Source organism: Diorhabda sublineata, chromosome 4 (assembly GCF_026230105.1).
Source record: "Diorhabda sublineata isolate icDioSubl1.1 chromosome 4, icDioSubl1.1, whole genome shotgun sequence".
NCBI classification, from domain to species: Eukaryota; Metazoa; Arthropoda; class Insecta; order Coleoptera; family Chrysomelidae; genus Diorhabda; species Diorhabda sublineata.
In genome coordinates this window covers 26,850,757-26,878,196 of record NC_079477.1, presented here as the reverse complement: position 1 = coordinate 26,878,196, position 27,440 = coordinate 26,850,757, and the positions used below count along the sequence as shown (strand labels likewise).

General features: G+C 32.1%; 1 protein-coding gene across 1 annotated transcript; it reads right to left on the bottom strand.

Moving 5' to 3' along the window:
• Nucleotides 1-458: 458 nt before the first annotated feature.
• On the bottom strand, nt 459-26,891 carry LOC130442462 (fatty acyl-CoA reductase 1). Its single transcript, XM_056776590.1, has 9 exons — nt 26,673-26,891; nt 17,599-17,817; nt 13,565-13,816; nt 12,072-12,217; nt 11,208-11,317; nt 10,954-11,146; nt 8,678-8,914; nt 6,126-6,383; nt 459-891 (listed from the first exon to the last, which is right to left on the bottom strand). Exons 1-9 carry the CDS (start codon nt 26,685-26,687, stop codon nt 789-791), a joined length of 1,533 nt encoding a protein of 510 aa, XP_056632568.1. The 5' UTR covers nt 26,688-26,891; the 3' UTR covers nt 459-788.
• Between the last annotated feature and the right edge of the window lie 549 nt (nt 26,892-27,440).

The window sequence follows — 27,440 nt, the reverse complement described above, 5'->3', positions numbered from 1 at the left end:
AACGTCAAATGTTTTCCTCATTTTGAGAAATTATAAAAAAATTAATTTTAAAACAGAAGAAACTTAAAATCAAAAAAATTTATAGAAACATAAAAATACTTGTTGACATACATTGTATCGAAATTTTTAGAGTTTATTCCGATGGTTTTCCCCATTTTCCTTGGCAGCTCGAGCGAAGAATATTTTTTTTTCCTCAAAGACTCTTCAGAATCTATTTCTGTGCCAAAAATCATTAATTGTGGTTGTAATGGAGGGTTTTCTAAAATTTTAGCTATATCTGGAAATTTAAAATATTGTACAAATTTAGTGAGTCGCAAATTGCATTTTGTTTTTCAGTGTAATTTGCTGGGAAAAAATAAAAGAAAATAGTTTTTAAAATCTTTATTATAAACAAAACAAATATCATCTAAAAAACTATTATTTATCTACAGTTTAGCAAATAACACCAAGTAGTCCGTATAAAAGTTTGATGGGCGTCCGTGACGTACAAAACGTATTACGTCAATCTCAAAAAATTATAATTCCAGGATAAACCAGGATAAAAGGACGTCGAAATATCTTGAAAAATGATATCTATGATATCATATGATATGAAAATGATCAAATATATATATATATATATATATATATATATATATATATATATATATATATATATATAGATTAGTTTAAGTTAGGTTAGATTAGGTTGGTTAAGTTAGGTTAGGTAAATAGGATAAAGTCAAAAAATGTCCCAAAAATCTTCATTTTTTGTAAATATATACTTTTAAAAGGTATAAGTACAATAATTAAACAAATAAACTAAAGGTTGGTACTATTATTTTGGTCCATAATAGGTATAGCATTCCAACTATAAAGGTCACTTTACAAATTTTGTCGACGTACCACATACTGAAAATAAATGAAAAATAAGTGATTACAGTATGAATACACTCATCAACATTGCATTCCACTAAGCGTTCACGGCGCCTGAAACCTGAAATTACTTTTTTGGGCATTCCACAAAACGACTACGACCTTTGTGGTCGCGACGATAATGTCCTTCACGACTAAGTTGAAATTTCTTGGACCATTGGTGATATTAATACTGAATACACTGTTTATACCACCACTAAATCAACACTCGATTCTGACGCGCGTTTCGATAACCAAGTTATCGTCTTCAGAGACTGAAGGTAAACCAGTTTACTGAAGACGATAAGTTGGTAATAGAAACGCACCTCAGGCAGTGTCGTATGTAAACAGTCGAAGAGAACGTTGAAAAAATGGAAGAAATTTCAAAACTGAAGCAACACAGATCGCAACCATGAGAATCTATTTCATTATTTGATGCGGTGTGGGATATTATAAGTTCTTTTGATGCACCACCAAATATTTTACTATCGTCGCAAAAGATATTTTGATTATATTTTAATGTAAATCGGTTAAGTACTTCGCTAAATAATTCAATTATTTTCAAATTATAACATAACCTCTTAAAACTTTTACTTTATTTTTTCTGTTTTGCCATTCGTTAATATTTATCTCAACGCTCAACGGGTTTACGATTATAACACTCTGGACTAAGTGAAAGGGAAAAGATCGTGGTCGTGAATGCTTAGTGGAATGCACCCCAAATCAATATTGACACTGACTTCTTACGCAACGAAAACACAAAAATGATTAATAGTACATTACGCACCTAGGGAGAAAAGTCGGGCATTCTCTCCCGCGATTTTTATCACCCGTGGGCAAGGATGTCCTACTTTTCTCCCGTGGTATGTATACTATTGTTTCTCACGACGGGATGAAAAGTTCGCCCTTTCTAATTCATTATCACTAGAATCGTTCAAATTCATTTTTTTAATTTCAATTTGGTATTTTCACGCGACAATAAATACTAAATGTCGATTTCGATAAAGAAGTTGCTACGATACCGGGAGCAAAAGAAAGTTCTTTCTTGAAGAGAATAGGCCCGCATACCAGCGACGAAAAGGCAAGAGAAAAAAATACTAAAAAGTAGAACGAAATAGCCACTGTTTCTTTTTAATTCATATATTTCCTTTTCGAATTTCTCAGACCGAAATTGATAATTGATAATAGAACATTGTATCAAATATCAAATGGTTAATCTTCTATTAATTCATATATTTCTTGTCGAATCTCAGGTTATAATTTCATAGACCAAAATTAGATCAAAGCAAAACAAAAAATTATAAAAATAATATACGAGGATAGTTTAACTGAATAATGACTATTAATTGAAAAAGTACGAGGGTTGCTATTTAAGTCTTGAGATATGGCAACACCGAAGTGAATATATCAAATTGCCATATAAAGGTTGACATGTTTTATCATAAGAGTGTTTACAGATATAATTCATTTTCTATGACTTTCGACGTGGAATAAACCAACAGCGAAGATCGATCACCTTTCTTTAACTTTTGGTGATGAAGCACCATCTTCAGCCACCGTATTTCGCAGGTTTTAGAATTTTTCGTGTTCGCACTTCGCTACACGATGAAGTTCGTAAAGCCGACCAAAATCGGCTGTTGTGCCAGAAAACATCGATGCTATGCGTAAACCGATATTGCAAGTAACATACCGTGAGATTGAGGCATGCTTGGGAATTAATTTCACTGGCATACATTCAATATTGTATGAACACTTGGCTGTCAAAAAGCTTTTTAAGCGTTGGTGCAAAGAAATGCTGAAAAAATTCAATCACTGTGCTCAAAAGACGTCCGTAAGATCGTGACAGGTGACGAATCATGGATCTAAATGGAACTAAACAACAATCGATTGTATGAGTCTTTCTAAGGCGAGCCAAATTCAACAAAAGTTGCTCGTGCACGGAGCACTTCGAAGCGAATGGTCGCTTGTTTTTTCGAAATAACTGGACATGTCGCTACCGTTTCATCGGAGCAGCTTAGAAGAGGCAATTCTAAATGGTACACCAGCATTTGTATGTCAGATATATTCGAAAAAATCAGGGAAACCAATCGCAGAAGACGAATCATTATCTACCACGACAATGCGAGCTCTCACACATCAGTTTAAACAAAAATGTTTTTGAATAGTCAAAACATCGAATTGATGGGTCATCCACCGCACAATCCTTGTTTGGCACCCAATGATTTCTTCTTATTCCCGCAGATCAAAAATAAATTGCGAGATCAACGTTTTTCTACATTTGAAGGGGCGGTTGGAGTGTTGAAATCACATGTTTTAGATGTAACTCAAACGGAATGGAAAAGATGCTTTGACAACTGATTTAAAATTGTATTGACTTTAATAAAGAATATTTTGTGAAACAATAAAGCCATATTCAATTATAAATATTTGTTTGTCTTTGTCTAGCTCAAAACTTAAGTAGCAACCCTCTTATACTATTAATATAATTCATTTTTTTATACTTAATGTAATGCTATCTTTTGGTTCAATTATTAACAAAATTTTTGTTCCTTGTAACACCATCTACTAGTGAAATTTTCAAGTTTTATTTGAAATATCTGTAATAGTCTGTTCCAAATAAAATATAGTTAATTCACGCAATATTAGAAAAATTTGGAATCTGTAAAGTTTCCAATTTGAGAAGCTTTATAACTACATTAATTTATAAAAAATTTTGCTTTATTATAACGATTTTTTTTTATTTAAATACAGTTTTTAATTCTCTCATATACAATGCGGTCCATATGTATGGAATACATAAGAAAATCTTAGCGTAGTCCTAATCTAGGAACCCTGGGTCGACATGGAACATGTCAAGGGACTAATCTGAAGAAATGCCAAGGTAATATATGACACAAGTAGTAATAGATCATGTTTCTTGGTAAAAAACGACATAAATCACCTTTATCTTTCAGAATTTCTGACCAGAAACCTCGCACTAATTCAAGCACGCCTCGAATACGAAAAAAAAGTTTAGAAATGGTCATAGTCTCCTGCTACTTCGATGGGAACGTGGCCTGTATCGCAACCAGAACTGCAAAGACTGGTAGAGTACTGCCAGATAAAGAAGCTGCCAATACTCCTAGGATGCGATGCAACAGTGTTTGGGGAAGCAAATACAACAAACAGCAGAGCTTAGCAAGTCGTAGCGTATATTTAAACTAATCATATTCGGACCAGAAATAGATTCCACTAAGCCAGAAATCAGTAGGAATCCGATTGTGAAACATACAAAACCAATCTACGCTATAACTTAGGGCGTATCCAGACCAGTAAGGCTAGGCATCATATGAGTCTGGAGCAAGATCTAAGAGAAGTGAATGAGGCCATACTCGATGCATACGAATCGAGTTGCCTCATAGAAAAAAGCAAAAAAAGGTAGCGGTGCTCCCTGGTGGAATGATCATCTGTTCAAGTTAAGATCTGTCCAAGGAATAAATTAAATTTTTGCGTTATTATGTACTATGTGAAAAACATCTGAAACAGGTCAATTTCTATTTTTAAATTGACAATTTACGGTATGAAAATATTATCCACCTTTAGAAACTGCTTTGAATTATAAGCACCCCTTCGAAAATTTTAAATAAAAAAGGGGGTCGTGTGGCACCTTGTTAGAAAGGAATTTTAGTCAGCCGTTCAGCAATATAAAGTTTTGAAAATTTGGTGGAATCATAACTGAGAAAATTAATTTTTAAGATGTAAAATTGTCAATTTAAGAATCAAAATCCACCTGTTTCGGGTGTTTTTTTCACATAGTACATGATAACACTAAAATTGAATTTATTCCATACATCTGGACCACATTGTATATACACTCGTGGTCAAAAATAAGAAATTTGTAGTCATTTTGAGTGATTTTTAATGAGTAAAAAAATTAAAATAGAAACATTGCAATGAAACCAAATCTTCTTACAAATAAAACTAGCATTCTAAACAATAATGTTCCTTTTTTAAATCGCTAGTAACGTGTATTTCCGCCTCTGGATGTAATTGTTGCTAACATTCTCCTGGACATGCTTTCAATTAGGTGCAGTATCACTTCTTGAGGTATGTTCCCCCATTGCTCTAATGCCGCTTGCACAAGCTCATTTAAATTTTGAGGAGATGGATTTCAACGACGAATGCGGCATTTAAAATGTCCCAAACCCAGTCCAGGGTATGGTTTCCTACTTCGTTTAGGTAATTCATAACATTTGCCGTAACGTGTGGTCTAGCATTATCATGCATTAAACGGAAATAATTACCAATAAATGGCCAAACGGAACGACGTGATTTTCAAGAATGTCAGTTTTGTATCTTGCTGCGTTAAGGGCGGGTCTAGGAATAAACACTAATTCTGTGCGGGCATCAAAACAAATTCCTCCCCAAAACATGATAGACCCTTCTTGGAACGGCTTCCTGGGAATGATACAAGACTGCGCAAATCTTTCTCCTCGCCGTCTTCGAATTTGATTTCGTCCATCTGGACCTCTTAGACTGATTCTTGTATCATCAATAAATAAAACTTGGCACCAATTTTCTAAATTCCAATCTAAATGTTGTCTTTCAAATTTTAGTCTAGTAACACGATGCTGCCTGGTTTGCAAAGGTGCGTAGGTGTGTAGACCAGCATTCTGAAGGTGTCGTCTTATTGATCTATCAGAGATCTCGTAAAAGGCTGCTGAGCTCGACACTTGTCATTGACCGATTCCTGAATGAATTTAATTACAAAAAACGGTCATCTCGAGCAGTTAAAACTGAAGGATGTCCTTGTCCATGCCTCCTAGAATGTGAACCGATCTCTCGACAGCCAATTGTTGTGTGGTGTACTCCAAACAGATTTGCCACTTCACGATAACTTTGTCCCTGCTCAACTAATTGTCACTTGACTGCTCTATTCATTTTTTGTTTAACTGGTCTCGACATTAACACACCTTGATTGAATTAAATACTGCTGTCCACAAGTTGGTACAACAATACAATGAAAAAAACATTAAAATATGCATAAAATTAAAATTTTAAAAAACCAGAAAAAGTTATTTCCTATATTTTATCGCTAACATTTAGGATACTTTAACTTTTTGTGATAGAAAAAAAAAAGAAACCCAAAAGATTAACATTTTAGGTTTTGATATTGAGATAAAAGGGTGGTGCGTTATTTATGGCCACGAGTAATTTATTAATTAAGTTTCAAATATTTTTGCTGTACTCACTTTCTCATATGTCTCTTTGCGGCAGGAATAGTATCATCAGTTTCTTTAAGAATATATAATCTCGTACAATGAACGCAATGTGTAAAATAATCAACGTAATCTATACCATCACCGTCCAATTTGTATATTTGTCGCTCTTTTGGATTCAAAATCTCTCTTGCTTTAAGAGAATCTTCATTATCAAAGTCCCATTGATTGTTAGCGTAGTATTCGAAAACTTCGAAACCTTTAGAAATTCTTTTTTGCACACGCATCAAGCTTAAAATAAAAATAAATAGTTCCAATACGTTTTTTAACTGTAAATTAATCATTTTTTTATTATTATAGAGAGTGAGTTTTATGTATGGAATGTCTCAAATTTTTGTGTACAAGGAACTTGTGATTAGGCCGGTGTTATGGTGGTATCTAAATTGTTGTCAGATCTTTCCTTTTCTCAGAAAAACTATGAACTTTATTATTTCAAACGCCCAGTATATTTATCCTCAAAAAATACTTTCATGAATATATAGGCTGGAGTAATAGGTGACAAAATAATTGGTTCATTTGAAATAACAAAGTTCATTATTTTTCCGGGAAAAGGAAAGATCTGACAACAATGTAGATAACACCATAATGTTCCCTATACCTAAATGTGATAATTTCAGAGTTATAGCTACAATTGCGTTATCTCCTCCGAAGTTAAAATAATACATTTAGGTGGCTATGACTGCCACAATAAGAAATTTGACGTTTCAATAAATTATTATTGTTAAAGTTTATTGAAGGTCATAATGTATCGTTGATTTGAAAAAGAACGAATTGATATTTTAATGATCTTAGGATGTGGTGATAGGCGTAGAAGTCAACAAGAAACTTGTAGTATCTTTAATAATTTATATCCTAACCGAAATCCCATAACAAGTGATTTCGGTTAGTCTGTAATCTGTAAATTGGTTCAGTGAAAGATTAATCCAAATCAGGGCGCAGAAAAACTGCATCAACAGGAAACAAATTTTTAGATGTTCGAGTACCAGAAAAATATCCAGAAAACTTAATATTTCCCAAACATCCGTAATGAAAATTTTAAGTGAATAAATTCTATTAATACAAAGTTACTTTGGTTCAAGAGTTGTCAGATGACGATTTTGATAGACGTGAAGAGTTTGCAGACCTAATGATGGGGATGCCACTTTTGTATTAATGGAAACGTAAATCGGCGTAATTGTAGATACTGATCACGTAACAATCCTCGTTAGATGCGTCAATCCCACACCCAATATCCCGAAAAACTGAATGTATGAGCTGGAATAATAGGCGACAAAATAATTGGTCCAGTTGAAATAACATTATTCATTATTTTTCCGGAAAAATGAAAGACCTGACAACAATGTAAATACCACCATAATACCGGCCGTATCACAAGAACCTTGCCTTGAAATGAGTTCGCATAATATTCGCTACTAATAGTTTTTCCTTTTTCAAGATAGTCAACGAAAATTATCCCAAAAAACTGACGCCATAACGCTGCTCGCGGATTGAAAGGTCTTTGCCTTCTTTAGAGCCGGTTCTCCCTTTTCAGTTAATTGACTTGATTGGTCTTTTGTTTTGGATGTGAAGTGATGGGCCCACGGTTATAAAACGGCGCAAAAATTTGGGTTTATTTCTATGAAACATTACCAAACACTCGATGGAAACATCTTCACTACGATGTTTTTGTTCAATTGTGACCTAACTTTCTCATGCCTAAACTTTCAGTTTTTTGAAATGTCTACGATATATGCTAACTAGCGCACTTTCAGTCTACAATCATCCAATACCGCTTCGGGGATTTTCTCAACATTTCTGGAGTCGTCACCTAATTTGGTCCACCACTGCGATGTTGGTCTTCGTTGGGCTCATGCTACTACTGGGACTATCCTCGTCCAAACTTTAGTGTAATAAGGGAAGAAGTATTTTGTTGATACCATATACCATCATAATATGAAAGACAATCTAGTGTTTATTGTCTATAATAGATAATATCAAAGCTGATAAGTTTACCCATGGAAGAAATATAAGAGGTTGCGAAACAATTTGATGAAGAATTTCCGCTAGTTGTTTAACCAGGGGTTGGTTGAACACTAACAATGTGTTCAAGTTGAATATGGACTTCGTGGAGTTTTGGATAACAGTATATAGGAAGAATATGCGATACGTTTCCATTTAATTTCAAGTCCAGAGTGATTTGAGAAGGTATAGAAAAACTAACATGTAACGAACTTAGTCTATTTACACCCCAGATCGTCCCACACTCCTCGACTAGACTACAAATTGAATAACAGCTTGAATTTTAATGTACAACTTCCTGTTGATACTTCATCTCGTTTTTGTTAATTAGAAATGAAAAAAACACAAAATTAGTTGATCCGTTTTGTTGAATTAGAAAATAAACCGTCTCACGGTAATCCAGAATATTCCATTTCAGTCCTGTTGGGATTTAGTGAAGATGCTGTTGTAATAAGTACTGTCCTTACATTAATTGAATCATCTGATGAATGAAAATAAATTTCAGTTAAATAAGAGACAAAACTTACACTGGTTTGTATCCCAAAAGAATTAAAAGCGCATCGACCAATATGGCTGGTAATATGTGAAATAGATAAAAACATATGTTATGAACCAATCTGGATTTCTTCATCGAACCTCCCGGATACCACGCTACGTTATTCAACGGCATCTTTTTCTCTATTACCTCCCTTCCTATATCTATTATTTCCGACCAGGATATTTTGTATTCTGCAGAACTGGTTAAATTGTATATTCTTCTCTTTCTGTAAAATTGAATTTTGTTAGAAAAAAAGCTGATGGTATAAGGAGGAAATAAAATTTGAAACAATCTTTTTATGATTAAAAAAAACAAACACTTAAAATGTATCTTCTACAAAACACTACAATTGATTATCAATACACTTATCGATACTTAAAACCATAATTGAAAGTAAAAAACTAATAAAGGCTCTAAATACTACTTTGTAGACGACGTACCATATTAAAACTCATAATCACTCATGGGGTGATTTTTTGGAGTACCAAATTAAGTCAGAGTATTATAAGGAAAACTCTCGATGAACTATAAGAACGTGTCCAACTAGAGCACTGAAGATCATTAGAGATTTCACACCTAGTGATAAATCACCTATAAGGAGATTCTTAGGATATCTAAGAAAGGTACAAGTTATGAAAATTAAAAATCCTAGTAGCAGATCTTTCTAATAACGAAAAGATCAAGATAATAACCGTCAAAAAATCTTTCACCCCGATGTAAAGCAAGAAGAGGTGATTAAAAAAGATCCAAATCAAGATAATAAACGTCAAAAAATCTTTCCTCACGATCCTAAGCAAAAAGAACAATTGAAAATGATGATATATTACTTAAACTTTCTAGGAAAGATGAATGATAAGGACATAGTGATCGTTTAGATAGTTTAAGTTCCAAAGTCCTCGATTCAAAGCTTATTTGAGAGTCCTACAAGAAATTCAATAAGTTAAGCAAGATCTCATAGGTTCCTGGTCCAAGACCAACATACTTGCCAATCAAGGAATCCAAAAACTTGTCATTGAACTTGAAATTTTTGGTGATACAATGAAGAAAAGAAAGAAAAACCTGGTCCTTGCTTATAGGAGTGGACCACTCGATAAAGTTCTTTTGGTTACTGTGAGATTCAGGAAATATCTGGATCTTAGCGAAAATATACTTTATCTTCATAATGATTTTCTAATATGACCTTGATACCTTTGTATGCACCTAAGGAGACTATCTCAAACAGAAATTGACTTGTACAGATTTTGTGGGTAAGAAAATTAACAAGTTACAAAGTGCTTTGCCATTAAAAGCCAACGTGGAGATTTCATCGAAAGGGAAAATCTTAATACATGAGTTTATAAAGACTGTGGAACTGGAGGATGAGCTTTCAATGGTTTTCATGAAAAGCAGCTGTGATGGAATTATAAAATAGACATAATAGACCACAATAGAGGTATTGGAGGTATAGTAACTTTACCATACTAAGAGACATAATCAGAAGGCTTTCGTCGAAATGCTTTAACCTACTCTATTGTGGTCACTTGTCAAATCTTCCATACTATAGCATTTTTTTTATAACCAGATACTATTTGGTACTAAATATGGTGAATAAAGTGGATGCGAATAGACAGAAAGACTTTAGGTGCCAAAAATATACGACTTGTATCATAGCATGCTGCTATGTTGAAAGAAGTAATCTCTCGTCCATTATAAAGATTTTTTTCTTCTCATGTAGCATCGCAAACGTTCCATTATCCCAATAGCCTGTTTCAATAAACAGATTTATCAACTTTCTGCAAATGTTTAACTGTTTCTAAGATCAAACAATATCCTAGCTAACTTGGAGACTCCTTGGGTCGAATAAACCAGGATACTTCAGTTTTATGGAATCTGCAACTGGAAGATGAACTTCACATGTTCTTTTCGAAAAGCAGCTGTGTTGAAAGCATACAATAAACCTTGAGATAGTGTAAATTTACCCTCTGTACAATCTATAATCTACAAGGTATAATTAGAAGGCTTATTTAGAAATGGCTTTCATTTGCTCTCTCGTGGTCACTCCATGTGTCGAAACGTACATATTTTAGAACCATTTTTACATACATACCGTCTTTAAACATTTTGTTAGTTTCTTTTAGGTCTAGTTGAAATAGATGTATTTAAAAACAGTTAAACACTGGTCATATTTTGTATTACCGCTATAGATTTTGCCTTTAATTACATTTGACATTGAAGAAACGAAGCAAAAAATTGTTTTTGTGATTATCCCATAGAAAAAAAACTCACCCAAAAGTGACGTAATCATATGTACTAGCAATGATAGCATTCACACCAATATCTACCGGTAAAAAATCGGCATATCCATCTGAATTACAATACATAGTTCTTATAACTCCTTTTCCAGCACCGATCAATAGTCCTGCAGGACCATTTATGTTGTCAGTCCAACCAGGAATAGGTTCCTTCCATACTGGAATTACTGAAAAATGATATTTACATATAGATACTTATATAACTTATTCCTAGATATTTTACATTACCTATCGATGGTCTTAAAATAATAGCTGGTAAATTATCCATTTGATCTGCTACTAAAGATTCGCCTAGAGCTTTTGTAAAAGCATACGTATTAGGTATATCTCCTAATATTCTGAAACATAAAATAATATTGTCTTACAAGCGACACACCCTCTTTTAATAAGTTTGAACAAGTTGGAGCTAGTATAGTCCCTTTATACATGTGAAATGAGCTTCTGTACTGTTTCCAGGGTTCAATCTTCAATATTGTTAGGAACTCATCCCCGACATGGACCGCGAAGTCGGACCTATCCGGTTATAATGAAAGTCTAAGATTTGGCGAAAGTGGAGTTCATTTGAGGCTTGTTTTTCGGCTGCATCGTCAATAGAGTCCGATGCTAGTTACGTGACATCGCAGGGTTTATCGCATTGGCGCGAGTTAAGCAGGGCAACCGGATACTGATTACATGGAAGAAAAGCTGCTGGATTCCATTGACGCAGCCTCTCCATCCGGAATCGGAACCAAGCAGTTTCTCCCTTTTCGGTTGGTTGAAAATCATATCTTAATTCGTCGTCAAAGGACCAGATCGGATTTTCAAAAGACATGAGCTTTCGGTAATTTTAAGAAAAGCACAACGGACCTATGTTCTTCACACCCTTGGCTCCCCCTATTCTACTAGGAACTATCACCAAATATTATACAAATGTATCTTTGTTTGTCGAATTAGAGTTTGATATGCTTCTTTGAGTGATTTCTTTATGGAACAGACTTTTTTAGATATAATTAATTGATCATAAAAACGGTCAAACAATTGAATCTCGTTTGTTAATAGTTCGCTTATAAAATTAAATAAAATAAAATTAAACGAAAGGCATCTAAAACATACTTTGGAGTCATATCCTCAATAATATCGTCGCTTAACCATTCCACAGTCTTCATAACTTGGTATGGATCTGCAGGAGGAGGATAAATTTTCTCTTTAAGTACCCTCTCGTGAAGATGACAGTAGGATGTGGATAAATGAGAAAATATCTGAAAATATACCAGCATTTTATAAATTTCTTTTTCTTTTGGAGTATTGAAAAATCATAGAAAGTACTTGCGATTCGTGGAAAGCTCCTTGAGTTCTCATTGACATTTTCTTGGGAAACTGATATTTCCAACGGTTTTACATGGATTTTTTGACAAAATTTTTTTTTGGCATGAGAGTTGCAAGGGTTCTAAGGTGTAATATATATGTTTATTATGTTAATATATATGTATATATATAAATTTCTTTAATTTTTTATTTCTTAGACCTTTTGATATGTTTATAAATGTTCTTGATATTACGTCTCTTCTGATTCAAAATTAGTTTTCTTAATAATATTTAAAAGATAGATAAAAATTGACGTTTCGACTTTTCTTTAAGTCGAAGCCATGATTTTCTGGGACATAAAAGGTCTCTCACGGTCTCAGGTGAGAATTTTCCAAAAAATTTTGCGAGGCCCAGGGACAGGAGTGTCCTGCCAACATTTTGTCTGATCATTTTGAATCAAATATGTTCAATAGCTTTAGTTGACAGGACTCAGAATATCACGGAAAATCGATGATTTTCCTCTCATTTTCATATATATAACTCATATATATAACTCTCCTGTCCTGTCCAAATTTTGTTACTAAACTATCGTTCTATAAACATGAATAAGAAAATCCTTTCAGGACAGGACTTATTTTTTGTTTTTATAAAATCTCAGTTTCCCAGGATAATTTCAATGGAAACCCAAGGATTTTTCCAAGAATCGTAAGTACTTTCTATTCTCTTTCAGTACTCCAGAAGGAAGGAATTAGAAATTCGCGTACCATTACTGGTTCAATCCCGATTTATAAACCTTTTTATAGTTGAATATTATTACAAATATTATTATTCAATCAAAATAAAGATTAGAACTTCTTCATATTATTATTCAAAAAGAGGACATCATATAAAGATGAGTGTAGATTGACTAAAGAATAAATTCAAGTATAGTTTGAACTGATTGCTATAGATTTCGCTAATTTTTCTGCAACATTAGCAGATGAATGATTTTCTCAAGTTCGACATCGAAATGTATCAACAAATCAGTATAAATAATCAATAAACATTACAACTACAAATCATTCCAAGGGATGGATCATTTTCAGAATAATATTTACATAATTATTCATCGGATATCTTAATTGTTTTTTTACTCTAAATTCTTTTTTTTTTTTTCATATTTACGTACAATAAAAACATTTTTCTCTACGTGAATATCAAAACTAATAACTTTAAGAAAATTTTCTCAGGCGACATTAAAAATATAGCGGAAAGTAAACAATACAAACAATTACTTTTCTACAAATGTCGTGTATACTTACTATCAATTTTTTGCATTCTTTGGCCAAATCTAGCATGAATTTCGTGCCTCGGACGTTTAATATCACAGCTTTCTTCAGGTGCTCGTCGAATCTAATAGTAGCAGCCAAATGAAATATGAAATCTGTTTCATTTGCGATCAGCTGTCTGTGCTCTTTGGATATACCCAACTCTGGTAGAGTTACATCTCCGGGTATGGCTACAACTTTCTTTATTATATCAGGTCCTCTACATTTTTTTAACAAGTCGAAAAGCTACAAGAAATTTTATCACAGCTATTATTAAGTGATTCTATTTAATGAAAACGATATAAGGAAATGAACTTTGACATAAATCAAGCGATAGTGCATTCAAAGCCCTTCTATCTTCATCTACAGCAGGAGGATGGTCCCGGAAGTACTTGGCCTTACCTAGAGATGGCGGTAGTGGCTTGAAAAATACCACTGCGTTAGAAAGTACACAATCTGTGCAGCTTATGTTTCAAGTTTGAAAACGCCACGTTGTTTAGTATTTGTTTGGCAGCTATTAATAGTGAACGAGGATATCGAACTTATTGAACATTGGAAAAGTGTAGGAGATAAAAGGAGATAACGTTTAAAAAATTTTTTTTCCAAAATTTCTGTGTTTTCTTTGTTGGACCAGGTACTTCTTGGACCATCCTAGTACTAGAAACACAATTTTATAACAGCATTCTTATAATTAAATGCGTTTTATTCCAAATTTGAATCACCTATTGTTATTTTATAGGATTTGTAGACATAGAAACTAACCAAAAAAATTCTTTTTCTATTACATAACCTCAAATACACAACATCAAAAGTATTGCAACCCCTCCATTCTTGTTAAATGAATAATTTTTACAAACTAGGAGAATCAAGAATTATCTAGTATGTATAGGTAGCTTGACATGGTGCAAGACAACGTGCAAGAAATTGCATGCAATGTTTTTCAAAGTTAAAATATTTCACAAATTAATATTGGACGTCATTTGACACAAGTATTTTACCACTGGATGATGACTGTCCCAATCAAAACTTCCATAAGTAAATTAAACAAATTCTTAACGTCAAATTTCATTTAATATTTTGTGACCGGTTCAAACCAATGTAAAAATAACATAGCTAAGTGAAATGACAAAGAAAGAAGTAACTAGACTGTTGAACTTCATCTGCGCACGCTTTTGATCAAGAAATATTGCGACTTGCATTGCATTGCACGTTTTATTGCATCATGTCAAGCGGCCTTAAGTTCGTCAACAAAATATAATAACGAAACATGTTGAAACTTTGATTGAAACTCGGTTTCAATAACATGTTGACACGTTTGTGCATTGAAATGCGATGCGTATGGCCCTAGTAACAGATTTAACATGTTTTCAATTAGATTGAGATCAAGAGAATGGGCTGGCCAATTAAATTTCCTGATATACTATTTCCGGTGCGCCCTTTTTGTGTAATGGGGTTAGGAGTTGACCTTCATAGTCACACTAAACTGTTGCATATGAGATAGATAATGTGTGAACCAGGTAAGGGTAAAAAAGATGATTATGAAAAGTTTCTCTAAACTTTGGAAAAACGGTAAACCTTTAAAGAAATGTCAAATCATAGTAGTAGATCTCTCAATTTTACGCAAAAATAATCCGTTAAAGTTTCTTCGATATCTACAAAGTTAGGGTAGCTAGAGCTTCAGTAATGGTGTTTATAGCTGTAAAAATTCAGAACTTAATATAAAATTATTAACAAATTATGATTGTTTAGAGCTGTAAACGAAAAAGTACTTTGATTTGAAGATTCTGTTCTAACTTTTACATTTTTCCATAATTCACAAAACATATTGTTTATACATTTTTCTCTCCCATTTCTGAGGGATGATTACGTAAAGTTCCCAAAAATACACTTCTAAATTTCTCATATTGAAAACTCTGTCAATTACCCAGAATTAGAATTTGAGGACCAAATTTCTTAGACTACTAGTTTGCATTCTACGTTAAAAATCTAAAATTTGTTATAAAATAAATGAAATCTTCAATGAAACACGATTACCATAATTTTTTTCTATTTTTAACAGTGAACTACATAAAACAATTCCAATTTTATTATATTATTATATTATAGAAATCATACGATTTTTCCCCATGCCTGCATAGTTATTCTACAAACGCTAATAACCTATGAAATGTCGAAATTTTTTCTGGGCGATTATCAACAACGTGACCATTTACAACTTTCTTATTGCAAAATTGTTTTTATAACTGTAGAGCTTCTAACAAATACATTCTAATTTAAAGCATGTAACGGTCTGTTTAAAAGAATGTCCCCAATACAATTAAGTGAATCTTAAGAAAAACTCTCTGTTAACCTCGGAATAATTAACTTATTTATCAAAATAAGTATCCGAATATACATATCCATATTTTTTATTCAAATAAAATCTTCAGATTCAAACAACCATCGTATTTATTGATATAAAGACAAATACGGCTGTTAATTCAAGATGTACCATGGTACCATGGTACATATTTATCCATATAAAAAACCCATAAATTAAGGCTTGTTATGAAATCTAGATGTTTGATAATAGATAAATGTAATATAGCGATGTGGCATATCAATGTCTTTGAAACATCACAAGTGAGTTATATCACTATATTTGTACGAAAACCCCAAAACAACAAATCTCCCCAAAATTATGTAATGGAACTAAAATGATCGTAAAACAGCTATCGAATAATATCATTGAAGCTGAACTTATTTCTGGAAAGACCAAAGGACAGACAGTATTTATACCTAGAATACCTCTGATCTCTTCGGAATTACCATTTCAATTTAAAAGACTGCAGTTTCCAATAAAATTAGCCTTTAGTTTTACAATTAACAAAGCGCAAGGACAAACTTTAAAATATTGTGGCATTAACCTCAAAGAATCCTGCTTCTCTCACGGTCAGCTATATGTAGCTTGCTCAAGAGTAGGAAATCCAAAAAATTTATGTATATATACTCCGGACAATAAAATGAAAAATGTTGTTTATAAACAAGTATTGTAAATAATGAGAAAACGTTTTCAATAAACTTTTTTTTTACTTTTTACGTCATAGTTAGTTATTTTTTTATTTCGACTCTACCACGTCATCTCATATCAACTCCCGGGCGAAGCCGGGTTTTTTAGCTAGTAAAGAATTCAATTCAACTACTTTGGAATTGACATAACCAGTTATGGAGACGTGGAAGACTACGAAAGAAGGCAAAAAGCCAGATAATAAAGTTCTGTTCAAAAATATTTCCAGAAAACCTGTTACAAAAGCAAGAAAATCGAATGCTAGTCCCAGAAGACTTCTACTGGATCGTCTTATTACGGATGAGGATAATTTAGTACGTCCCCGAAACGGAACGCCGGAGTCAACATTGACTATAATCAAATGATCCAAGATCAAAAATAAATCGGAATTGATAAAACGATGCTTCTGTGCTTCTTTGGCATATCAGGAGTTAGCTCCACGCCCTTTCTTATAGTAAAAAAATATAATAATCCATTCAATTTTGACATTTACAAGAGCACAAACTAGAAACTACTTGACGGTACAATCGATTAAGTCATCAGTTGAGATAAAAGGCCGATTCATAAACTTGACGTTCGCAGGTGACGTTTTGCGTTCGACGTCTACTGACCCTATTCATAAACCTGACATTGCTGACGTTAACCTAAAAATTATTTTTGACTTGTGTACTGTTTTTTGTTTTCGTAATATCTTTGTGTTTTCGTTTGTTATCCACTATTAATGGGCGATATTATGAAAAATAACGAAGAATTTTTTATTGTTGGAAGCATTAGGCAAAATCACGTGACAAACGCAAGCGGATGTGATTGGCTCTTTTCTATTGCTACGAAAGTTGCAGCGTACGTGAAAGTCACCAACGGCAGACCTATCAGCAAACAGCAACGTCAAACGGCAACTATGAATGGTCTTATGCATTTTAAAGTCAAATCAAGTTTATGAATCGGCCTAAATGGTTTTGATATATCACACAATTAAGCTTACCGGGTCATTCATGATGTCTTTGATCCTATCCTCGGGTTTCTTATCTTTTTTAGTTCTAATCAGTAAAAGAATTTGTTTTAAACCGCTACAGGATCTTAACAATTTTTCAAGAAGAACTTTTCCCATGAATCCTGTACCACCTGTTATAAATATAGTCTTATTTTTGTAAAGTTCCGCTATTCGATCTGGATACATATCGATGTCGTTCATTTTTTGGCACTGAAACAGATAAATACATTCCTTGAAACATGTAAGAGAAAGTAGTAGAACTTTTTGTCCTCCACTCGTACATTTGATGTTTAAATAAATTATAAGCTCACTGTATGTTTAAACGGCGTTTAATACTTATAACAAATTTATTCAAAGTTTTCGTTTCCATTTAACTATCAGCAAAATGAAAGTTTATGTAATTGTATACATACATTGATGATAGTTATATAATAGACTTAACCTAGTTACAAAGTTTTTACCTCAATAAAATTCAACGTAAAAGTATTAGCCTTGATAAATGAAAGAAATACATAGACACTTCAATATGGACATAGTTATTATGTAGGTAATTAAGAATCAATGTGCTTTTATAGGAAATAAAATGATGTAAATAATGCTTCAATGATAATATATGAATGATCTCATATTAGGGCATGAAGCCTCTAATCCCAAATACTCAAGCTACTCCTGTAGTAACATATAATATTAGAAACATTTGAAATTCAACGAAGAACACAAGTAAAAGGTAAAGTCCATTGTGTCGAATCAATTTGTACATCATAGGCGAAGATTAATGAATATATCAATTTTTCTCATAAAGATTCATCTTAATTTTAGGTCTGTTTTCATATAAAATCAGCTTATGATTTTGTGTTGAGCAATCTAACGAATAATTGTCAAAATCACTTGATGTTCATTTTAAAATGGCTGCCGTGGGGAAAACAAATGCTTTTGCCATATGTTTCTGAATGATTTGTGAAGTTATTTGTTGGATTATTATTTCCAGTTTTATTACGAAATGGTTTTTGGAAAGTTGTACAAAATTGATGTTGTTTTTTACTATGCAGTGTTGTGCTTATTATAAATGAGCGGTAAGTTTAGTCAGAAAAGCAAGTATATTGTAAACTTGTGAAAAATGAGCAGAATTCTAACTGAAATTTTTTTTATCTCATGAATGGGAGCTAACCCCACCTAAAGCTTTTAAGTTTGTCCTTCCACCTTTCGGATGCCACTGGGCTACTACTTATTTGCAACCTTAAAAGGTGCTCACTCATGTTTGATAAACTTGAACGCAACAGTGGAAAACTTACTAAAAAAGCTAAATAAAAAAACTTCGAAATTACTCAGCTACAACTGTATTAGTTCCACTTAAACAGACGATAAATCGATTGTTTACCCCCACGGCTGCCATTTTGACGTATATCAACTGTTTTTTTATTGTATGATGTTTCATTTCCCTATCATTATCATTCTCAGATGCTTGTCTTTTTGATACTTCAGTATTCTTAGTGCTTCGGCCCACACGTTCGCACTATATAAAAGTCCTACTTAGTGCGGAAACACTCGACGCGGCTTTGTCTGCACTCGTAAGTAAGTTAGTGCATACTCAATTAGAAACTTCCTTTTCTAATGGCCACCATTTTGTAATACGCAAAATGCTCAACTCACAAGTTCAGTTTTGCTCTAAGAAAACTCATCAACAGTGATGTCTGTACTTACCAAAACAGGAATGCGGTATTGTCGATAGCATGCATTCTGTTATAGAAAGGGCATTGAGACACAAAAAAATCGATGTACCAGAAGACTATGGATATATGGCTGACAGTGACTAATATAAAACCTCTGATGGAAAGATTGTTTACAAATTGGATTATACTAATACTGAGTGGGAAGAGATCCGAATCAGAATGAAAAAAATATGTGCCGTTTCTTGGCATAACATTCCTCAATTATATTCGGCAAAATTGAAAATAAAGAAAGAGAAATATTTGCGTTTACAAGCTTTAAAAGATACGACGTTTGATATTTAAATCAAACCTATTGTATATATTCTATGAGATCTGATGTATGTAAGTTTGAAACTGCTTTAAGTAGAAACTTAAAGTTAATTGGTTCTTAAACTACCTTAGGTACGTACCTAAGACTTTATGAAGACTTATAAAGGATCTTTGTTTTATATTTCATAAGATAATTAATAAAAATAATTAATAGGTTTAAAACTAAAGGTTGTGCCTAAATAAAGAATAATACTAAGAGTTTTGTTGAAAATTTTCTGTTCATTTTTAATACACACATTTGATTGTGATTAAAATTGTTACTCTCTGTAAAATATTCTTGCCTTTTTTCACAAAATTATTACCCAGTATATTGTAAGCAAAGTTATAAATGAACAGAATAAAAAGTCCTTGCTCTACTCGAACTTGGTGTTGCTCTTTGTGATTAAGAAATTTTTGTAAAAATTTTATCGATGACTTTTTCCCAAAATTTATTACCCAGTATATTGTAAGCTACTAAATACCTCCTATAAAATACTGGCAAATACAATAAATAAAAGATTGAAGGAATTAGCAGAGAGAGAATTAGGGGATTAACAAAACGGCTTTAGAGCAGGAAGATCAACTATAGACGCAATCCACACTATAGACCAAATGATAGAAAAGACAGCAGAATATAAATGGGAAATACAATAGTTTTTATTGATTTCAGAAGTGCTTTCGACTCAATAAAAAGAGAGAAAATAACAGAGGAATTAGAAAGACAAGGATATCCAAAAAAATTGATAAAACTCATAGAACTCATAGAGTGACATTCCAAGGTACAACATCAGATAAAACGTACACAAATAAGGGCGGTAAGCGGGGAGACCCAATGTCACCAACGCTATTCAACATAATTCTGGAAGGCATTTTAAGAAACGTTGGACTACAAAATAAGAACATTATAACAGATGCAATACAGATAGTAGCATACGCAGATGATGTAACGATCATAGCAAATGGACAGAGGGAATTAATAAAATCGACCAACAAATTAGAAGAAGAAGCAAGAAATTAAGGACTGGAAATAAATGCAGAAAAAACAAAATACATGAAAATAGGAGAAAAACTACAACAGAGATCAAACCAACTGAAAACTAGCAAATACAATTTTGTATCGACCTTTAACTATCTAGGAATATCGTTGGGGCAAACAACCAGAGAGAGGATAAAGGATAGAATACAAAAGGGCTATCAAGCCTATGGAAAAATCAAAAACATAACCAAACAAAATAAAATGAAGATGTACAAAACCCTAATAAGACCAGTAATCACATATGCAATGGAGACAACAGTAATAAACAAAAGAGAAAAAGAACTTAAAGAACAGAAAGAAAGATAATGAGAACTATAACAGGTCCAAACATAACACAGGAAGGAGAAAGAAGAGAAAAGAAAAACAGAGAAATAGAGAGAGAACTGAAATAGAAATAGAAGAGGACATAACAGCACTTAATATAGAGAACTGGAGGGCAAAATGCCGAAACCGAAAAGAATGGAAAATAATAACAAAAACAGCCAAAACAAACGATAAACTATAAAAAAATAAAAATCAGAAAACGAGGAGTAATCCACGTCAAATAAAAATAGGATATAAAGCGCCAAAAGCGATACCCATAATCCACATAGGATTGGAAGGCTTGATGATGATGATGATGATATTGTAAGCAAAGATATAAATTAAAACAATAAAAATCCTAGCTCCACTCGCACTCCGTAACTCCAAATAAGTCAATTTTATTAATAATGTAATTTGCAAATTTAGAAATACATTGAAGAATTGAATTCCTTGATATTTATTACTGCTAGATTCATAATTTCAAGTAAAAATAAATAGTTTTTACTTGCTCTTGTAAAGTTCACGCAAAAGGAGTTACGCATTCTGATAATTAGGCTATCGATATGTAAAGTTCCTTGAAAAAATTCTCAATTAGAATAATTGATTCTTGAACAATTCTTCAAAAACTGAAACTAACATTAATAGGTTTGACTGATTAATTTGACGTAAATATTATCATTAGTAACAGTACTTAATCAAATATTAAATGGAATGTTTACTCTTTATTATTTATAGATTTCCAATAATTAATAAAGTCGTTAATTGTTACAAAGACTAATACGTCATATCAACAGGATAATTAGTGATATTATTAGGAAATTTCGCAGAAGTACCACAAATTGCGTAAGCGGTTTTTCTGAGTAACCTTGTCATAAATTGTTTATGTCAATGATATTAAACAGGTATATTATTGAAATTCTTCAATAGTAATTTGTTTTTAAATACTTTATAATGCAGAGAAAATACTTTCTTATAACCTGCATTAAAAATTTGGCTTTTAATGGCATATTGACCATTCGAAACTAATTGCAAACTAATGCAACCGTTACTTGGTACAAGTTAATCATATCCATCCATAAATACAATCAGTTATTAAATAATTATATTGGCTAGTCTGAAGACGTGGATATGTGTGTCATTATATATGAAAAAATTCATTAACTATCCAAACAAGAAACATGCTTTTAGGTTCACAAAAAGAATGAATTTTTTGAAATTTTTCTTCAATATACAACCAATTCTGAACCAGCTTTCTGGCTATTCGTACAATTTATACAAAAAACTCTGAATATTAACTTTTTGTTGTATTCGAAAGCATTAGACGAAACAACATATGTATTGAACTATTTCGAAATTATGTTAAAATTATTTGGAATCATTTCTGCTTTCACGTATTATGACATAGGTATTTCTAAAATAATATTTTTTTACCATTATGATGGGAAGTGTAAATATTTGGCAACCACGAGGCTAGACAACTTTCGTCATTACGTAATCAAATTCTACTAATCTGTTGATAGGTATTATATAAACTAACACAATTAGACCATACGAAACTAACAACTAACCTAAAATAATAATAGGTACCTAACAGACAATCACTCAATTGATACAAGTACAAAAATATTAAACAATAAACGATACATTCAAGAATTTTTAAATTCATATAAGTTCAATTGAAAAGATGAGATTTCATTCAAGAAATGTACAACCCATTCGTTGAAATTTATTATTAGTCCAGGAGCTGTCAATCTAAAAAGTCCCCTCATATCGTACATGACTTTATTTTATAAAAATTGTTAGTTCAAAATTGTGGGAATTGAAAACATGATAGATTTGCAAAGCTGGAAAAATTAATTATTAAAAAAATCGATAAATGTTTCTCTCTCATAGTACGGAATGGTTTGCCTAAAGTTTATTCGATAAAAAATTTCATTCTCTTTCAGAATTTATGCAAACCAATTTTTTTCGTTGGGAGAGTTGGGCAAGTCTTTTTTAAAGTATGTGACGAGGGAGAAAATGTTTCCCTCATTATGTAACATATTTTTTTATTTTATTCGTTTTAATGTCTACTTTAAGATTATCTTGGTCTGCGGGCTCAAAAACGGCCGGAAATGTTCAGCAATCCTCTGACTCCGATTCATTTTCGATGAATAGAATATTCAATGAATATAATCTAGAATAAATGTTTCTCTGTGTATAATGATGATCTCCTACCACTGAAGACGATAAATATGTTTTAGAAACGTCATTATCATGTAGTGTGGTGGTAATAACCAGATAATCAGTATGAATATCAATAACTTCCAAGTTAACTAATCCAATACAGAATATTCAAATAAAAACATTTTTCATAGACAAAGTTAATTTATCTTATATTGATCCATGGTTCGTGAAATAAAATGATGTTTATCTACTATCTTCCATATTTTAATTATTATTATGTCTATAATCCACAATCAGATAGATCAAACGATTGCGGATATTACCCAGAACGAAATTTTGATAAGATTGTCCGAACGTCGCGTTCTGTTTATTTAACTAATTCATAATTTCATAGTTTTTCTCTGTTTGTAGATGTTAATTCACTTGTGTAATAGTTCAAGTTATGAGATAGAGCAGCATTGATGTGAAAATATCAAATTTGACGTTGTCATCATAAAGTTTGACATTTGGTGAACGTACTCAGAACGTGTTGGCATCCTAGTGCTATTTGAGTAGTTTACATATACTTGAAACTTTCAACTTGGTCAAAAATAAATCGCCGATGATTTTCTATGACTTTCGACGTGGATTAAACCAACAGCGGTGATCGATCACCTTTCTTTAACTTTTGGTGATGAAGCACCAGCCACCATGTTTCGCTGGTTTACCGAATTTTTCGTGTTCGCACTTTCGCTACATGATGAAGTTCGTGAAAGTCGACCAAAATCGGCTGTTGTGACAGAAAACATCGATGCTATGCGTAAACCGATATTGCAAGTGACATATCATGAGATTGAGGCATGCTTGTGCATTAATTTCACTCGCATACATTCAATATTGCATGAACACTTGACGGTTGGATACCGATTGGTGCAAAGAAATGGTGAAAAAATTTGAACTCGAGACTTCAAAAGACGTCTATACGATCGTTACAGGCGATTAATCTTGGATCAATGCATATAAACCCGAAACTAAACAACAATCGCCTGTATGGGTCTTTCAAGGCGAGCCACATCCAACAAAATTTGTTCGCGCATGAAGCACTTTGATATAAATAGTCGGAATAACTGAACATGTCATTCTACGTTACTCTAATGGAACGGTCAATTCTGAATTATACACCAGTTTTTTTGCAGAAGTATTCGAAAAAATCAGGGAAACCAATCACAGAAGACGAATCATTCTTCACTACGACAATGCGAGTCAAAATATCGAATTGATTGGTTATCCGCAGTACGAGTACAGTCCTTGTTTGGCACCCAATGATTTCTTCTTATTCCCGTAGATCAAAAATAAATTGTGAGGTCCACGTTTTTCTACACCTGAAGAAGCGATTGATGCGTTCAAATTATCTCAAACGGAATGGAATAAATGCTTCGACAATTGGTTCAAACGCAAGCAAATGTTTATTGATCTTAATGGAGAATATTTTCAAAAACAATGAAGCCATATCCAATTAGAAATATTTTTTTTTATTTGTCCATTTCAAAACTTCAGTAGTAACCCTCGTACATGTTATGTTTATATAATTTCAATCGGATTCTTGTATTGTACATTTTCAAACAACATCTGTTATATACCATCTATATCTCTGTTTAACGAGACTGAATTTTTTTGTGATACATATTGTATCGTTTCATATGTTCGTAAAAAGTTATTTTTCGTTATCGAAACCAAGTAAAAGAGAAGTTCTAAATGTATGAAAGTAATATAATAAAATTTAATTATCGCACTCATTCAGTTTTACTCATATTAATTCAATCAACCATCGTACATCACAGCAATAAACATAAAATAAAGTTCACTAAGCAAATCAAAACATCAAATACCAACAAGTCGAAAAATCAAAAAATCTCAACCCTCAGTAACTTGTTAATTGACTTTCAATAAGAATTAATTATAGAAAATTTAAAATATGGACGGTAGAGAAAAGAAGAATTGAAGTATGTCGAATTAAAACATTTAATATCTTCTTTAACTCACGGAGCTCATTATTGAAAATTTCAACAACTAGCATTGTACAAAAGAATATACTAAATATAACCTAAAAGAAATTTATCCTGATGCTAACTTAGCGCCACCTTTATTTAACACATTTTGATGAACTTTTCATATACACAGATGATTCTTCTTTACTCCACCACCCATATATGAAACTAAGCTAGAAATTGTAACGAATTATGATAAGTAAGTGGCTATGAAATGGGAGTGACTACTGCGCTTAATAATTAACTAACAAAATAGGAAAATCTTTGATGGAAAACGTAAAAGGCCAAATGTCATTCTACATTCTCTCTCCTCCATCGAAGATTTACTTTTTTGTAAAATTAACAGTCTACGAAAGAAGAAGCAAAAACAAAACTGTTGGAATCAACAGGAAGAACGTATATTAGGACTTACATACTAATCAAACGAGGATAAACGAAAACTAATAGAAAGATAAAAGAAGAGTAGTAAAATAAAATATATTTATTAGAAACTGTCTTTTTTCTGTACTTTAAAACCACAAAATACTAAGCGATGAATTACAGTAATGGATAGTTTCATTTGTTTTTTTAACTTGCTTGCTAATATTGAATAATATAGAACCCTCCCCTAAATAGGTCATTTCACAATTTTGGCCAATAATGTAGTTTAATTGGGCCAATAAAATGTTTATAAACAGTAACTTGAACTATTTCACCATTTAAGAATATTTGCTTGGTCGGCTGTACTAATTTGATTTGGTCTACTGTAGAGTTTGTTAACCGATTACAAATTGACAGAACCGATCGATTTTTGAGATGATTTGTTTTGTTCACAAGTTTTTCCGTATATTATTAAGAAAACACGTTCATATATAATTTGCACAAGTTATTTAAAGCATTAATAATAATTTTTTCTCACAATTTCATTTTGTAGAAGATAAATACCAAGAAACATTAAATGAAATCTACGCAACGTCCTTTTTATTTTTATAAGAATTCCACTCGCCAAAAAAAATTACACATTGAAGACTAATGGTGTTTGTATGAATGTATGTATCGTGTATTATTGTGGTAGCGTATTGTGAGAAATATGAGACTTAGGGATGTAAAAATACGAGGGTTGAAAGTTATGAAGGTATATGTCGGTTAATACGTGGAAACTTTTAACAATTTCACGAAATATTTCTAACATTCCAAGTTTCTTGAATTAAAAATGGAAGGATTGTTATATGAAAGCAGAAAATATTAGAAGTATAATAAAAATTATTTTATATATGTTTATCAGAATAAAAAATTTCGATTTAAAAAGTATCTTTAAGTATAAAAAAATCAATAGAAATATAATAAATAAAATTATTAATTATATGACTAAAAAACCCAACTAAACAGTTTTAATAATAATAATAAGAAGAAAGTTATACATTATTTTAAAATAAATTTGTAAAATTACAAATACATGCTAATACTATGAACATATCTACTTCTAAATTTATAATTTCGAAAATATTTACTTTTATTTTCAATTTAAAAACTTACCTCAGTTTGTGACATCTTCCTTTTAACACAAACTTATAATTTCACTAACAATTAGGTACATATATTTATATGGTAGTAATCGAGTAACGTTTAATTATAATATAATTGAAGTAATCAAATATCGCCCCACTTATAATTCCGTAAGGCGGAAAAACTATCGCAAGCGTCACAGAAAAGGTGTAAGTGCAAATACACCTGGCTAAGGTCTTGGAATTGAATGAGTATTACCAGTAATAGATTCTAAGAAACACATCTACTTACTTTCATTTTAAAGAAATTATGGAAGGTGGGGTATATGGCACGTAAATATTTACTTATACTAAAATTATTTATTTTATTTTTTTTTAAACCAAGGTGGCGTGTTAATTTTATTGAATATACATAGGGTTATTAATTATAAATTACTCATCCCTTAGCAATGTAATTATTTTCTGTGCAAAATAAATTTCGAAATTAAATTTGTGAGGTTATGTTAAAATGCTTTTAAAACTGGAGTAGAAAAGGTGAATCTCTTCCATCGCCTGACTTAATCTACGATTTATCGAGCAAATATGTTCTACCTACTATCTTCTTCTATCAAAAGAAATCAAATAACATAAGATCGACTATCTTCTTCTCGAGAGCAACTACAAGACATGCGTAATGATTTCTTTGAATCATATATGTAATACTTCTATATGGACATTTTCTATAAGTGGAAGCTGTTCCGAATGACAGGATGACAACGATTTCTCTATTCTCCGAGGTTCCAGCTCGGTTCTGCGCATT

Excerpts from the sequence above, each read along its gene's own strand:
- LOC130442462 (XM_056776590.1), bottom strand. Across the intron at positions 12,218-13,564 it reads AAGAATGCAAAAAATTGATA|ATATTTTCTCATTTATCCAC; the intron begins GTAAGTATACAC and ends GTATATTTTCAG. Across the intron at positions 11,318-12,071 it reads ATTGAGGATATGACTCCAAA|AATATTAGGAGATATACCTA; the intron begins GTATGTTTTAGA and ends TTTATGTTTCAG.